The sequence below is a fragment of the Lycorma delicatula genome, chromosome 4 (genome assembly GCF_047948215.1).
Source record: "Lycorma delicatula isolate Av1 chromosome 4, ASM4794821v1, whole genome shotgun sequence".
Classification (NCBI taxonomy): Eukaryota; Metazoa; Arthropoda; class Insecta; order Hemiptera; family Fulgoridae; genus Lycorma; species Lycorma delicatula.
Genome location: NC_134458.1, coordinates 122,659,546 through 122,678,056, shown reverse-complemented (window position 1 = coordinate 122,678,056; position 18,511 = coordinate 122,659,546). Strand labels below are relative to the sequence as shown.

The following is an 18,511-nucleotide window of genomic DNA, read 5'->3' as shown; positions in this document are numbered from 1 at the left end:
AGAAGAATCAGTGTAGGATGTTGTTATATAGTTATGTAAGGGTATGTGTTGTAATTTGTGTAGTGTTCTTGATGTAGTGTAGGTGTATAGTGTATAAAGTTCAACAGCTTGGAGTGCAGTAGGAAGAAAATCTGCATAGGCTAGGGCTGTGGGGATGTCAAACCCCAAAGTCTTAAAGAGTAAGACTCCCCATCAGGGATAAGTTTTTTAAGCAGTAGGAATGAAAAAACAACAACCAAGTTTTGTCAACAATTAATTTTAACTAAGATATTATTTAATTTTTGACTAAAGGTTTTTTTTTTTTAAATTAAGTAATATCAATTGAATAACAACAAAGAATAACAAGAAGTGCAGTCCTAACACCTATCATTTCTATTGTATTTTTGGTGATCTATGGTAACACAGAGTGATCCACTGAACATGGATTTAGTTATTGTTTTTTATCTTCATCACACTGTTTAGATACCAGGATTCTATTTTCTCAGATGTTCCAGATGTTTTGGACCATCTGGTTGTAAGGAATTCAGCTGATCAATAAAACAGATAAGTAAATGTGCTTTACTTCATACCAGTGAGGTAACTTTATTTTGGTGTTGACATTTTTTATTTTTGTGATGCTTTCTCAGTAAATTGGGCAAACTTCAGCAAACAAATATTTTTAAATCAACTTTGAATAATTACAACTTTATTATGTTATAACCATATATTTTCATTAATTTAATTATTGTTTTTGATAATCTATCAGAATTTTGCTTATGACTGATGATACATATTTTTTCTACTTCAAGCTACTTGTTTTTGGATTAATATTCATGTTATGTTTTTATAAATCTCGATTTATATTATTGTTAAGTATATTCATATTTGAATATTGTAATTTACAAATTTAATTAATTTATATAAATTTAAATTATATTTTTATTAATGAAATAAATATTATTATACTTAATTGAGATAACATAACAAGTTTTTGTTTCTAACCTCTGTGTTAATTTCTATCCTTCTCATTATATTACTATACATGATGTCGTGTAGTATATCAAATCAATTAAGTGAAATTGCAAATTGAAAAGGGATCTGATGCGTAAATGATAAATCCTCTAGTATGCTGTAATAATTGATACTTGCTCGAATGATAGTTGGGTTGTCCGCATATGTATACCACCAACAATACTTGATTTCTATCAGGGAATGATTTAATAGTAAATTATGTATGTAAATAAATTAATTAATTTTATGTAATTGTACAGAAAATATTTTAACTGAAATATAAATTAGAAAGAATATCATTTAAGAATAATAATTATCTTTTTAAATTAAATTTCTTTATTTTAGATTTTTCTATAAGTAAATAAGATATACTAGTATTGATTGCAGGTAATTAAAATTTAATTAAAAAGCTACATGTATCATTAAAACACAAAAAAAGTTAAATATCAAAATTTACTACATATTAAAAGTGAACTTTGGCACTGATGCTGAAATACTATCATCATTGACAAATATTAGTAAGACACTTAATCCTAGTGAAGATAGTATATCACATAAATCAAAAAAGGTCAACTATTATAATTATCAGATTATTAAACAAATGTTATGACTAGTTTATTCTATTTAATCAGGAAAATTGAAATTATGATTTAGGTAAGATTAGCAAAAGATAGAAAAAAGGGAGAAAAAATTGTAAGCGATAGTCAAGAGAGAGCTTATTGGCGAGTGCATCGGCCACCTCCAGGCTTTACAAGCAGTTTAGAACCAGTTCCGATACGTAATAGAGGTGGTACAGCTCCAAGAAGAAGAAGGGATTCACAAGATGTAAGAAGAGAGGTAAGATTGTGGAATAATATACTTCCTTGGTTCATTACCTCAGTTAGGTTTAATTATTCTAAAAATTCTATTATTTGCTGGTTCATTCAAACAAATAAAAGTCTTTATTTCATTTATAATATAAATTATTTTTATTATAATCTTTGAACTTGTAATTCATATATATAACATTATTGTATTAATTAATTATACATTCGTAATAAACACATGTTGTCTTTGAAGGACAACAAGACTAATTAACAATAAAGCAATAGAAAAATTCATTTAATAAGAGTAACAAAAAAATGAGAATTTATATAAAGTAAGAAAAAAAGTGAAAATTTTTATCTTAAAATTTAAAAGCCCTCCTTAACAAAATTTAAAGTTCCTCCTTTTAATAAAAAGCTGATTTGCACACCACATGACTTCCTTGTACGCCTATTAAATTACATGAACACATTTTTTAAAATGAAAAGTACATAAAATTTTATTTCATTAATAATTAAAAAAATAATAAAAAAATGAAAAAATAAAAACTTTTTCATTTTTTTTTTTTATATTGTTATTGAATTATTATTTATTGTAAAACTTTTTTTACAATCAGAGGTTAATAATTATTAGTAAATCTATATATTTAAATTTAAAAAAAACAGAAAAGGAGATGAAGTCGTTTTTAAACTGTTGTGTCTTCCCCTCTTAAGATGCAAATGTTTCATTAATTAGAATTTTATTTGACTATAACTCTGGAACCAATGAAAATAAGTACCACATATGACATATCGTTAAAATCTCTCAATGAGGGCTTATTACTGCAGTTAATAAAAAGTTCAAAATGCAATTTTTTGTATTTTGGGGCTTTTTGGACAATTTTGGTTCAGTTTATTGCAATCAAAAGGGAAGGTGCACAACTAGATGTTACAACAGTCCTAAATTAAAGTTTCATCATCCTACGGCTAATCGTTTTTTGAGTTATGCGAGATACATATGTAGGTACATACAGACATCATGTCGAAACTAGTCAAAACGGATATTTTCCTTGAAATCTGATAACCGACATTTTTCGTGATCATAATAATTCCTTTAATTCATACAAGGAAGTAAAAATGAAATGAGTTAAAGCCAACAAAAAAAAATCAGAATATTGCATTTGTTAAAGGTGGGGAGTAAATTTAAGTAAATTCTAAAAATATTCATTCATATGTTAAGGTTTAATTTGATTTTCTCTAAATCTACCTCCCCCCTCTCTAATAAAAGGTAAACAAGAACGTAAAAATTTTCAAAAAGCTTTCTTTGTTTAAGGTTCGGGGTTTATAATTTTGGAAAATTGTAGACATTTTTTGATAGGCCTATATAATGTACAAAATACAAAAAAAAATATATATTAAAACCGAAGGGAGATAGAGTAAAAAGACAAAAAAAAATATATATTTTTAATTCAGGTTTAAAAGCTGGGGGTTGATAATTTTGAAAAAAGATTTTTTGATCTATTTATACAATTCAGGTATAAAATCTGCCAGAGAAAACGTTTTCTAAAGTGTCTGAAGAAAATCGAAATTGGTTTTTTCACAATATCTCCAATCCCCTAAAAGAATTCTGAGAAAAAATTAACATGATCAATACTTCACATTTAGAATTTCTTGAGCCAAAATTTGGAGAAAATCGTTTTGGGCAATCTGAGATAAAGCTAAAAGCATGCGACACAAATTCCTACATACGTACGCATATACATCCTTACATAAATATGTTTTTTTTTTGTGTAGATGAACGAGATGGACCCTAAAACGTAAGATTTGAAATACCATTACCATATTTTTGTACTATCATCATAGTTTTCCTTTCAATATAGCTATTCTAGCTATATTCATCGAGAAAGTAATACATACGCAAGAGAGTAAGTCAAAACGTAAAGCGAAATTTAAAAAACCATTTACTTTTATTTCCACTTAAAAAAATTATGCTTATTTTCAATACCCTCCCTCCTTCTATGCACTCAGTCTATTTTTCAACAAGCATTTAATTTCGTTCTTGGAGCCAAATCAGGATTGTAAGACTGATAATCCAGAAGTCCAAACTGAAATCTTGAAGGCAAAATTTTGTTATTATGGGTGTATGAGGACAATTGTTACCATGAAATAAAATTAAACCTTTTGAAAATTTACACACCTTTCGGACTTGTATTTTGCCTTCAGTGATAGCAGTGACACAATATTTTTCACTTTTTATGGTTTCACCTTTAGGTGTGAAGTAAATAAAAACTGATCTTACATACCGCAAAATATTGTCATATTTAACTTTCAAGCTGATGGCCTAACTTTCAGTTGTTTATTGTACACAAAAATTCTAATATTTTTAACCCATCAATTCATTCTAGGATCTTTGTTCCACTCAAACAACTCTTCATATTGTTAAAACTAATTTACCAATCCCTTCTGGTTTCATACTGCATTAATTTCCCTTAGTGCAATCGGACAAAGGAGCACTCATCTTAAATTAATTTTTAAACACAACCACAAACAGCTAAAAACAAAACGATACTTCAAATCAACAGATTCTACATTATAATTTTCAATTAATATTAAAGAATCAGATGTTTCATCAAATCTGATGTGGATACCATATATGACTTACTCGTACACCTTTTAAATTACATACACACACTTTTAAAAGTATATAACATTTTATTTCACATATATAATTTTATTTTATTTCATATATATATAAAAGATAATGACTCCTCTTCAGACAAAGAGTACTGAAAAAGAGATCAGAAAGTACTGAAAAACATATTCTTATATAATAAAAGAGAACCTGTATAAGTATACTTTCGGAAAGGTTTAGAAGAAAGAAAGAATTTACTAACAATATCTAATAACAAAATTTATCAGTTGGTTGAGAAGATTTTAGATCGTAAGAGAAATAGAAGACTGTTCTTACTAACAAAGCGTATCTTAGCTTCTAGTTTGACTTTTTGTGAAAATGTTTGACAGAGAACAGTCCCCTACACAATCCCACAGGCAGAATCGTTTCAATCCTGCAGAGGTCCAATAGGACCTCTGCAGGAATGGAAGGTCCAAGGAATAAGGAATGAAGGAAAAGTGTTATAGGAAAATCATTTCACTTATAGATTCCCTCTAATTGTGGTAGTTTCAACATCTTGAACAAACCATAGTTAGTATCAATACCAATTAACTGTTATTACCTTTCTAAGGACCTATAGGATCCAGTTAAACTTACATTGAGTAGTTACTAATGTTGATTTGTTACTTAATGTTATTAATCATATTTGAAAATCTATCTAATCACAAAACTTTGACTGATGTGATTTAATTAATTGACATGAAAGGGTGTCTGAGACTAGAAAGTTTGTTTTGGATAAGAAATCCAAGATAAGATTTAAGAGTTTTCTTTAAAGACAAGCAAATTGATTGAAATTGAACTTCTTCATACTAAAAGTTCCTTTGACACTTGCTAATACTTAAGCAGAATAAATTTCATAGACTGATAAGGTAAAAATTTATATAAGATTCTTTTTTTTATCTTATAGATGTACATGTAAAGAAACTAATAAATACAATTATTAAGCAATTTAAATTTATACCCCAAGAATTTATCATTTGTGTTGATTGTTTTAATTTTACAGGTAGAATTTTTAAGAAGTTGTCTAAATCGAACAAGGGTAAAAGTATCTCAGGCTCTTGAAAGTCTATTACAAAACTGTGAAACCTACCTTGAATATGATCCAATACTTAGTGGTGCTCAACCTTCTAATCCTTGGCTAAGTGAAGATCCAGCATTTTGGCATTTCAACAGCCCTATGTAATAATCCACTTATTTTTTTATATGTAATTATTTAATGTCTATTTATTAATTATATCAGGTAATAAAAAAATTTAATTTGGTAAAATTATTTATTTCTGAATAAGAATAGATTTTAAGTAGTTTAATTTGTTTTAAAACTATATTAGTAAAGACAATTCTGGAATAAAACTTCAAATTTTACCTTCTGCCTACTGCCTTTACTCAAGGTTCTACATTGAGTTTCAGTCTCATTGATTAATTTGCAATTAATATATAACTCTTGTCTATTCAACAAATAGTGTAATGGGGACGAGAAGATAGAAATATACTATAATTCTGCAATTCCATTAAAAAAAAAACACAAAAATAAATGAATTATAACAACTTTTTTGTAATTCATATCAACTACCAAGATCATTAGTGATTAAGTTAGGATTGGCTCATAATAAAGTTGCAGGACCCTAGCCAAAAACTGAACTTGGGATCTTTGATACTGGAGCAAACATGGTACTGCTTGTACCACCAAGGCAGTAAAAATTAGAAATATAAAAATTTTGATTGTAAATAGATAAAAGATTGTTTAAAAAATATACCAACCATTTATATTACAATATTGTATAATTAAAAAAAAAAAAAAAAAAAAGAAAAAAATACTAAATATTATTAACTCTCCATTTCACAGTTTTCATTTAATTCTCTTTTACAAATAGAGAGGGCAAATTGTAATAAACTGAATTACTGTCATAACTTATACACATATGTATGTTGGTTCTCATCTAATCTTTGTAATCATCTTGACATGAAAAACAATTCATTCACAAAAGTGGCATGGGTATTTCTAAGAATAACAACATCCCATGGCAGGATTATTGGAGAAAGTGGGGAATGAAGTAGTTTCCTGTTGCCTTCATCACTGATATTTGTATAGTGTTGCACATCAATGTGCAAAGTCCTTCAAAATGCAAGTGATATCATCCTAATAAGTAACTTCATCTCTCTGTTCACAACAGGTCATAGTTGTATGGTGAAAATCATTATTCTTAGAGAAAGCAACCCTCTGTCTAGAGGTACCTTAGATACTTTTCATACATCACAGCCATAAGAAAATGTGTCACAGGTAGTGTTAATCAAAGAATTACTGTAGACTTTATATGAGAAACAGTATATAATATACACTGTCTTCACTCACTAATCTCATAATAAACCTCTCTTAATTGCTAAGCTTGATGAGGAACCCCCTTAGCCTCTTGGTGACAGAATTCAGTATACTTGTATACTATACATGGAAATATACAACAACTTCTGTAATGTTCTTTACATATTAATAAGGCAATTCCAACAATTAAATATATTTGAAATGCATGAAACAAATATAAAATATTTAAAAGGTCTTTGTTAAAAATAAATTAAGTTTCTTTATTGATTTTTAAATTAAAAATAATCATACTATTACCAGGAATTATGAAAATAAAAAAAATTTTTTTTAAAATTGAATAAAATGACTCACTTTTCTGTTCAGATGTACGTAAATAAATGGAACAAAAATACTGATTATTAACCTTCTGTGGGTGACTGCTGACCTTCGTGGGTGAGGGATGAACATGGATGTTACTCCTCATGAATTTATTTTGCCTTATCATTGATAGTGTATTTTGATATATTGATAGTGTAAAAATAATTGGTCTCTAATATGTAATTTATTGATTTGGACATGATTTTAATTTATTTCAGTATGATATCTCAGTGAATTAAAAAAAAAAAAAAAACAAAAATAATAAACAGAAATAAATCATCTTTCAGATAACAAACAAGAAATTTAAAATTGAACAAGTAAAAAAATAAAACGTGTTTGTTAAAAGAATAAATAAAGCATTAAACTAATATAATATTATACCATTAAATTAGTTTCATTAATTTAAAAATAATATTAATAAAACACTGAAAGGGCCAAAGATAAATATGAAAGAGTACTGGAAGGACCACAAGGCCCCAAGCAGTCCCATCGAAGAGACTTGGATAATGAATGACTAAAGTGATCCTACAGTCATAAAAGATAATAATAATAATAAAAACACTGTATTTAATTTAATCTGCACAGTATCATAAAACTTGTATATAATTAAATTAATAACATTCAAAAACTGGAGAGTAATTAAACAGATTTTCTATAGTAATGTAAGTTCATTTAATTGTTGAAATAATATTAATTTATTCACTGCAAACATCACTGGAAGTGATTCAGGGTTCACTGGTTCTGTTTATATTTATATGATATCAATATACAGTAAACCCTTGTTATGTAATTTGCTGAATAACACAACAATATCAACCACCCCTGAGATATGCTAATTATGGGTGAGCAAATTTCACAGTTTCACCTTTTTATCAGTTTTTGCTCATACCAATGGCTAATAAGTTCTAAGACTTGATGCAGAAAATATCAAACCCTATAGACCAAAAATATAGCTATATTTTCAAGTCAATTTTTGTTTACATGTGTATACCTATAATCAAATGCAACTGATATATTATGTACAGAAAGAAATCTGCTTTAAAAATATAGTATCAATAAAATGGAGCTGACTTGAAAATCTGTTGCAAACATTCATGAATTAACTTATCAGTTAATGAATTAACTTATTAACTTATCAGAATTCATAAATTATTTATAAAAATACAATATTAAATAGGTTTTAAATGAAATAATATGTATTATCTTTAGATTTATGCTATTAAACATAAAGAAATTATTTTTTAAATGATGACCTCTGTGGCAGAGTCTCAGCCTTTCACATGTGACATAAGAAAAGTGCTTTGGCACTTTTCTTATGTCACAATACTTGCATATCATATTCCCATACAAAAATTTTAGCTTATGCAGTAAATAATTCATAAAGCAAATTATATTATGTAAAATTTGCTAGTGGTATTTAAAAAAAATATATATTAAAAAAACTTTTTTAAAAACCACTCTTATATTAAATGCACTAAAAAGTAGAAAATAAAAAATATGTAAAAAAATGTTTAAATCACCACTCCTGAATTAAATGGACTAAAAAGTAAAAAATAATTTTAGGACAGTATCTCAGAATGGATCTGACAAGCTTTGATGGTGATATGTAAGATTATGTGAAATTCATAGCTTGAAATTAAAATTTGATGTTTTTGCCAATTTTTTCATATACATGATGAATGCCCTAAAGAGTGGGGAGCAAAGATTTGTACTTTGACATAAGTTTAGAGATCCAAGGCTGAGATATTGTCACTTTGCCACAGAAGTTGCTGACTCATAATCTTTACAAATTGAAGTAATAATCTAAAAAAAATGTTGTAAATTAGAATTAAATGACTTCCGAATATATACTAAAAAATAACTGATCTGATAATTCATAGAAACCTATTTAGTTTATAACATTTCATCTATTATTTCTAAAACTTTCTATTTAGTATTCTAAAGTCGCAACGTAGACCCACTACAAGAGTTGTATTATATTTATTCATTGGAGTTCAATGTGTGTGTGTGCGTGCGTGTGTGTGTTGATCTGTGTTTTAAAATATTCATGTATACAGATATAAAATTAAATTGGTAACAATAAACTGGTAATCATAAAAACCGTACAAAAATCAATTTTATCATGAGTAAACTGCTTAATGTTAAATTTTAACATTAGATGATGGAGTAAATACGGTAATTTTTATATTGTTCAATAAATAGGAGTAAAACATTCTCTTTTTTGTAAATATACTGAAATGAATATTTCATCAATTTTTTAAGGTAATTGACATATCTATAAGTAAATTATCTTCTCATAAGTGATCTTTTTTTATTACATATTTGTTTCATGTAGTACAGACTTATTTAATGCTTGAATTTTTGAAACCAAGCAAAGGGATGATGGAACCTACCCTCTTTACAGATAATTTGATCTTGTGACTCACATAAAATAAGAAAAACTAATTTTTACCAAATCAAATGAAACATTAAAATAGCAAAAGTATTATTTCTAATATTTTTTACTGGGAAAATAGATTTAGAAACATTACTTTTAAAGAGATATGAACATATATTTTATGTACTAATAAGCATATAAATACAGCATACTCAACAATTGTAAAGGGAGTTTAATACAACTTATTTTTGTATTTCTAGAGTTGAAATACCAACAGAGAAAAGAATAAAAAGATGGGCATTATCAATGGAAGACCTAGTAGCGGATCAGACAGGTAATTTACATTCTAATATCTAAAGTAATCTTGTTAATATAATTAACCCAATTTTTAGTAAAAAAAAACCTATTACAGTTTTAACTTTTTTTTAATAAATAAATCCTTTCATTTCTGTGAAGTAAGACAAACATAGTAGTAATTATTTTAAACATGACATAACATATTTTATACTGAGAGTGCACATTTATGAAATTTTTATGAAAACGAAAAAATAACATTCAATAAAAATAAAAGCTGCTTTCTAAACCATAATTGATAATAGTAATTCTTTCAAGATAAGAACTCTAATATTTAACATTTTATCTTGGAATTAACATAAACAACCAAGATTAAAAACTTTCAAATTCTTAAATTATTTAGACCTTGATATGAATTTTAATTATTTTGTACTTCTCACTTCTCTGATGAGCCCTTTACCCTTTATCATTGGAGATTCATGTACAAATATGAAAATTTAACTAATTTATTCTTTTTATTTTTATGACTATATCATACATAATTTGATATATGTGTATATATATATATCAGTGCCTGGAATAATGTCACTAATGAAAGAATTTTAAAGAAAAACAAACCAACATACTTGGCGTTTATAGACCTAGAAAAGGCTTTCGATAACGTAGATTGGAATAAAATGTTAAGCATTTTAAAAAAATTAGGGTTCAAATACAGAGATAGAAGAACAATTGCTAACATGTACAGGAACCAAACAGCAACAATAACAATTGAAGAACATAAGAAAGAAGCCCTAATAAGAAAGGGAGTCCGACAAGGATGTTCCCTATCTCCGTTACTTTTTAATCTTTACATGGAACTAGCAGTTAATGATGTTAAAGAACAATTTAGATTCGGAGTAACAGTACAAGGTGAAAAGATAAAGATGCTACGATTTGCTGATGATATAGTAATTCTAGCCGAGAGTAAAAAGGATTTAGAAGAAACAATGAACGGCATAGATGAAGTCCTACGCAAGAACTATCGCATGAAAATAAACAAGAACAAAACAAAAGTAATGAAATATAGTAGAAATAACAAAGATGGACCACTGAATGTGAAAATAGGAGGAGAAAAGATTATGGAGGTAGAAGAATTTTGTTATTTGGGAAGTAAAATTACTAAAGATGGACGAAGCAGGAGCGATATAAAATACCGAATAGCACAAGCTAAACGAGCCTTCAGTAAGAAATATAATTTGTTTACAACAAAAATTAATTTAAATCTCAGGAAAAGATTTTTGAAAGTGTATGTTTGGAGTGTCGCTTTATATAGAAGTGAAACTTGGACAATCGGAGTATCTGAGAAGAAAAGATTAGAAGCTTTTGAAATGTGGTGCTATAGGAGAATGTTAAAAATCAGATGGGTGGATAAAGTGACAAATGAAGAGGTATTGTGGCAAATAGATGAAGAAAGAAGCATTTGGAAAAATATAGTTAAAAGAAGAGACAGACTTATAGGCCACATACTAAGGCATCCTGGAATAGTCGCTTTAATATTGGAAGGACAGGTAGAAGGGAAAAATTGTGTAGGCAGGCCACGTTTGGAGTATGTAAAACAAATTGTTGGGGATGTAGGATGTAGAGGGTATACCGAAATGAAACGACTAGCACTAGATAGGGAATCTTGGAGAGCTGCATCAAACCAGTCAAATGACTGAAGACAAAAAAAAAAAAAAAAAAAAAAAAAATGAAAGAATATAGTAGTAAATTAACTTTATATTTACTAACTTTGTGCTCAATATTACTGGTTACAGGACTTCAAGAATTCACTAATTATTTGAGAAAAGAATACAGTCATGAGAATATAAGATTTTGGATGGCTGTGAATGAACTCCGACGTAGTTCACAGTCACAGATACCCAGTAGAGTACAACAAATATATGAGTAAGTTTCTATTATCTCATAATTATTGTTATTAATATAATATAAAAAATGATTTTTACTGATGTTATGATACATTTACTTTTTTTAATAACAGCACATAAATTCACATTCTTAATCATTTGAGTGATTTGATATGAGCTTTTCATTCATTTCTCTTCTCCACTTATCCTTCAATTTCCAAATATTGCTGACATTAAAACAAAATTGCTGCCGGTTACATATCATAATTATAAATCTCTGTTATATTATTGCAGCTAGTAATAAGAAATAACAGTATAAACTTTTTCATATTTTTAAAATCAATGGTATAGAATTAGAGAAGGCCATAAGTTATATTCTATAATTTCAGTTTTGGAAAACTGGACCGTCTACTCTTGATTAAATATGACATATGGTTGAGTTTGAATATAAATATTTTGGAAATGGAATATCAGATTTTTGTAAGAATATCTTAAAAGTTTTGCCTGCTCAGTTTTGTGAGATTATTTTTAAACTTTTTTAGACACTTTATTTAAGAGGTTTAGAATAATCCAAAACAAACTGGTTCTTAGAACACTTACTCCAAAGGTCCTTCAATAAATATAACTTGTGTTGTTTCAAATTTTAAAACATTTATTTTAGTGTTTTAAGCTGATCTAATGAATTTCAATAATTAAACATTAAAATGATAAACTACATTATTGAAATTTTTATTATTATTACACAGCAGATAGGAGCTAAACATTGCCACATTCATTTTAGACAGCCCATTTTAATTGTGAGTAATAGATCTAATATTTACTTTTTCAATGTTATGTACTTTGAAAAGGTAAATATTAACCATATAAGTGTGGAAAGGGAAAAATTGCTAACAACAGCTTACTTTACTCTAAACAGAATGATTCCAAATTACATTGAAATCTCTCGGGACATGATTCTAAATCCAAAAATAAAACAACTTCATATAAACATAGGTCACAAAATGGTTCTTTAGCAATTTTTGGATCAGGAAACTTTTAGTCCTGTTTTCTGCTCCATCTGTAAAATTAAACCGTACTAAAATTCTTGGGGTACGATTCGAGGGGTAAATTTGGTATTTCCTTGCGGTTTTTCATCTAAGAAATTTAATAAAAGTGGTCCCAGACCTCTATCTTACTTAGGTTTTAATGAAAATGGGATATAACACGAAAACGTTTTGTCGGAACATACACTTTTTTAGGTTTGGAATAAAATAACTTTGTTAATTAATCAATAAACAAATAAAAATTTCTAGGTAGCTTTGTAAAGAATATAATTCTGAGAAAATTTATATAAATAATGTCTATTAAAATTAAACATAAATTTGAGAAGTTCAACTTTAATTAGAAACAAAACACAAACTGCATCGGAAAAGTGATATGATTTTAAGCAGAACAATCTTCATCACTGTTTGAATAGCATAATATAAATGAAAACAAATATAAAATCTATTAATAACAGAAAAAATGAATAAAAAATAGATTTTAAAAAATAAAAATTACATATTTTCTGGGGTTTTCTACAAATTATTAAATAGCAAAATGATTACTTGAGAAAGCTGCAAACATTTCCTCAAAGCAGTTGCTCAATGTGACCGCCATTCAGTTCAATACATAGTTCAGCCCGGTGAGCCATGCTAACCGGGCACGTCAGATAGCATCATTATTATTCCTAATAGTAACTCCAGCTTCTATTATATGATGTTTCAATTCTTCTTGTGTGCCAATACTAGCAGATAGACTAACGACTTCATCCAGCCCCAAAGGAAAATGTCCGCTGGAGTGAGATCGAGGTGACTATTTTACTGGTCTGTTTCAACCAATCCACTGCTTACTAAATGATTTATCACATCATGACAGTAGTGAGCAGGTGCGCCATCATTAACCCACCGGCTTGGTCTAGTGGTGAACGCGTCTTCCTAAATCAGCTGATTTGGAAGACGCGTATTATATTTATTCATTGGAGTTCAATGTGTGTGTGTGCGTGCGTGTGTGTGTTGATCTGTGTTTTAAAATATTCATGTATACAGATATAAAATTAAATTGGTAACAATAAACTGGTAATCATAAAAACCGTACAAAAATCAATTTTTGTACGGTTTTTTTGTCAATGGCTTTTTTTTTTTTTTTTTTATAATACCTGTGTTCTTTGGTGGTTGGGTTTCAATTAATCACACATCTCAGGAATGGTCGAACTGAGACTGTACAAGACTACACTTCATTTACACTCATACATATTATCCTCATTCATCCTGTTACGCATTATCTGAAAGGTAATTACCAGATTCTAAACAGGAAAAAGAAAGGTGTGCCATCATTGAAAAACCACATTTGCACCATCTGGAAGCAGAATAACTTCCAAGAATTCCATTAGATTTGTTTGCAAAAAAATGCAAGTACCTCCATTGACACTTGGTGATAAGAAAAAAGAGCCTATAAGATCATCACCAAGAAGAATATGCCACATTAAACGAAAAAGTGCGTTAGAAATGACTTGTAGCAGTCACATGGGTATTTTCTTCTGCTCAAGTGTAAGTGTTTCACTAATTTACAATTCTATTTCTTGTAAAAGAAGATTCATCAGTAATTAGAATATTACTTAGGAAATCAGGATGAAGTTCACATTTTCTAATTAACCATCGACAGAATTTTATTTGTTTATCAAGATCAGGTGGTAATAACTCTTTTGTTATAAAATATGTTGTATGGAATTGGTGTAATTGTTGCTCACGTAACGTTCAGCACACACTTGATTGCGAAACATAAAAACGATGTGACAACCTTCTGGTGCTTGAGGTGGAAGAAAATATTGCTTCTTCAGCGTTGGTATTTCTTAAAAAACATTCACGACCAGCATCGACTCGCTGTGATTTAAGCATACCTGTTTCTCGAACTCACCTTTCCAAAGCCTCAAATGTTTTACGAACCGGTACTCTTCGATCTGGATAATTTTCCCGCTATTCATGCACAGCAGCAAATCCTTTGCCTGCTTTTACTTTAGCATAGATGAACATGTCCGTCAACTCTTCAAATGAAAACAAATGTGTGGTATCACCCATTGTGAATGACTGACCGAACAATAACAGCACAAGCACCGCTCAAATGAATATTCAAATCCTAGACAAATTGTTGATCAGCTATTATTGCCAACCTGTGAAAAAATAAAAATTTTTAATATGTTTTAGAAGGTCGTTCAAATTTATTTTTATAATTTTTAGCATTTGTATGTAAATTATTCTGTTGAAAAGTTGTTATCACTTTTCCGATCCATTTGTGTATTTTGGTTCTAATTAAAGTTGAACTTTTCAAACTTGTATTTAATTTTAATAGACGTCATATATATACATTTTCTCAGAATTAAATTCTTTTCAAAGTTAACTAGAAATTTTTATTTGTTTATTGGTAAATTAACAACATTGTTTTATTCCAAACCTAAAAAAGTGTATTTTCCGACAAATCGTTTTCGTGTTTTACCCTTTTTTCTTAAGACCTAAGTGAGATAGAAGTCTGGGACCACTTTTATTCAATTTTAGATGAAAAACCATAAGGAAACATCAAATATATCCCTCAAATTGTACCCCAAGTATTTTAGTACGGTTTAATTTCACAGATGGAGCAGAAAGCAGGGCTAAAAGTTTCCCGAGCCGAAACTCGCTAACGAACCGTTTTCTGATCTATGTTTATATGAAACTTTTCTTATTTTTGGAAATAGAATCATCTTTCGAGAGATTGCAGTACAATTTGGAATCACTTTATATTTGGTTCAGTACACTGTTTGGTATGGAATTCTTCAATTCATAAATAAGTACTTTATTAAGTGGATTACAAAATAACATACGTCCATTTTAAGTGGATTATAATTGATTTAGTGCCCTTAAAACATGAAATAATATAACCAAAATCATTAGAACAGAAGATTTATTACTTACAATAACAATTAAGAATTAGGTTAAATAAATAAAATAAACTTACTAAGTTTATTAATAAACTAATTATAACTTAGTATAAAACGATACATGCAATCCAAAAGTTATACAACTCGGAAATTGAAAATGTAATTCTTAGCAATTGAAAAGAGATACACAGAGAAATCATTATTGTGCCACTGAAGTTTTTCTTAACTTGGCCCGCATTTGTCAGTTAAGCAGTCAGACATACTTTTTTGTGAAGTGTTTTGTGAGTTTTCCATTAAGCAACAAATTTTTTTATAAAACATTTACTTAAATGCTTTTATAAATATGGAGTAAGAGGTAATTTTCCCAATGGTTTTTGATAAACTGTTGAAATAGGTGATGATATAAAAATCCACCTGCGGCAGCCGGCTAAAAGATCAGGCACAAACTATTTTTTCAAGTTATTAAGAATAGTAAGAATAGTTATTAAGAGCAACACAACCCTTAAAAGTACAAGACTATAAAGTAAGTATGAAAAAAATTTAAGAACCAGGGCACCTGATCTCGCATCACCAAATTTGTTCTGGAGGTTTTTGAAAATTCTGTATAAATTATAAGCATCATGCAAAATTGAAGAATTAATTACCAATGTTATATTGAATAAAAATTGCAGGAGCTATATTATGAAAAGTATCAACAAATAAGATTAATGAGTAAAAGCTTGTCTTGAAGTAGATGGTGGAAATTTTCCACAATTATTATAAAATTCTGCTCTAAAAGTTTTTTAAAAATCTGTTCATTAAATGAAAAACATTTTTGTTATTTATTTTTATTTTGTATTTTTTGATTTGCGTGACTTTTAAATAATCTAATATAAATAGATATAAATAAGAAGGTGTGTTAACCCAACTTTTTAAAATATTAAACTAATAAGTTATAAAATGGTTATAAGTAAATGCTTATTATGGTAAAATTAATTGTATATATGTATGTAATTGTGTATATATACCTACGCGTTCGGAAAGTCGCTGTGTAGTATGCTTTAGAATTATGTGATGCATTCTGTTCTTTCGGCGTTAGGTTGGTTAGCGTGTGGGTTTGTTGGGCGTTGCTCAGTAATAAACTAAGACGTTAGTTGTTGAGTTGTGATTGAACGTACTATGTTTCGTTTATCGGAATCGATAGTTGCGAGAAACGTAATGGGTTCTTTCGGTAGAGGAACGCATTTTTCTCGTTGAACAAGTTTTTCGTGAAGGTGACAAGTATACTCATTTAGTGAAGCACAAGTTTTCTGAAAAACTTACAAATACTACTGTGCCTCACCGCAATGCAGTTCGAACTCTTATCGAAAAATTTCGGGCAACAGGCTTTGCTGAAGACGCTGATCGAAGTGGAAGACCACCAAACCAACGAAAAGAAGCTGCTTGATATTTCGGATGTTATGGCCGAAAGTATATCAAAGTCAATGCGTAAGTTAGCGCAGCAGCAAAATATCGGTCTTGCTACCGCACATAAATCTGTAAGAAAAGAACTGAAAATTTTCCCCAACAAAGTAAAATGTGCCCAAGAACTGAAACCTGCAGATCATGCCAAAAGACTAAATTATTGTCAATGGCTTAAACGTTTTATTCACCAAATTCCGTAACTGTTCTCGATATTAAGTTTTTACAGATGAAGCGTGGTTTCAATTGGGAGGATATATTAATTCACAAAATACATGACTGTAGTCGACAACTACCTCCATGAATTACACGAACGATCTTTACACGAAGCGAAAACTGGAGTCTGGGTGGGTGTGAGTAGAAAGCCCACTGTGGGTCCAATATTATTTGAAAATACAGTTAACATTAGATGGCCTCCCAGATCGCCTGATCTCTCAACTTGTGATTACTTTTTGAGGGGGCACCTTAAAAGCAAAGTGTTCCACAGTAGACCTGCTACAACGGATGAACTGAAGGCAAAGATCCGAGAAGCAATTGCGGAAATTCCAGTTGAGATGTTACGTCAAACCATGAACAATTTAACGAAGAGACTTCGTGTGTTTACGTAGACGAGGAGGTCACCTGGAAGATTTCATCTTTCAAACTAAACTAAAATGTATGTATCCTAAAATGGTAACATTTGTACAATTACATGAAATAAAATTCATTTTCTAAAAAAAATTTTTCATTAACGTTATTTAATTTTTTTAATTTAATATGTGATTTTTATATATATATAAAAATCACATATCGCATATTGTGATATATATATATATATATATATATATATATATAGATTAAATGAACCCAATTGAAAATTTGATAAAACATTAAAAACTGAACATTACGGAACTTCACAAAATTTAACCTTTCACTTTATAAAAGTCAGAATGTAAATAAATCCAGTTTCAAAACAGCACTACCTATCAGATTTAATTCAAACTACTCAGTTCAAAAGTTAAAACTTAACTTTCTTTCTACTGCTCAGATCGAGGATTTCAATAGCTTTAAACATTCTCCGGACAACGCGGACCATATTTCAAAAAGCCGCGCGTAAATCGGTCCAGTAGTTTTTTAGTTTGTAGCAGACACACACACGAACATTGTCTTTTATATATATAAATTTTTCATCCATCTCTAGACGTAAAAATCTAAAGGTGTTAGATCTGGCGATCTTGATGGCTAGGAATGTGGACCTTCACGACCGATCCATTTCTCAGGGAAATGATGATATAAGTGAGTGGAAACGGCACAAGAGAAGTGAAGAGGTGTGCCATCGTGCTGGAAGTATAGCTTACGTCTCAGACCTAGAGGTACATCTTCAAGCAGCTGCGCCAATTCTTCTTGAAAAATTACAAGTAGACCTCAGCATTTAAGCGGTCAGGTAATATGAAGGTCCAAACAACTGATTGTAAAGAAGGCCGATACAC

At 29.0% G+C, this 18,511-nt stretch overlaps 1 protein-coding gene across 1 annotated transcript in view; it reads left to right on the top strand.

Moving 5' to 3' along the window:
• The window catches only part of LOC142322713 (regulator of G-protein signaling 7), a 151,796-nt gene that overhangs the window by 94,348 nt on the left and 38,937 nt on the right, over nucleotides 1–18,511 (top strand). The window contains 4 exon segments of the mRNA XM_075361789.1: nucleotides 1,645–1,815; nucleotides 5,447–5,622; nucleotides 9,755–9,828; nucleotides 11,582–11,711. Of these exon segments, the coding sequence (XP_075217904.1) occupies nucleotides 1,645–1,815; nucleotides 5,447–5,622; nucleotides 9,755–9,828; nucleotides 11,582–11,711 (551 nt within the window).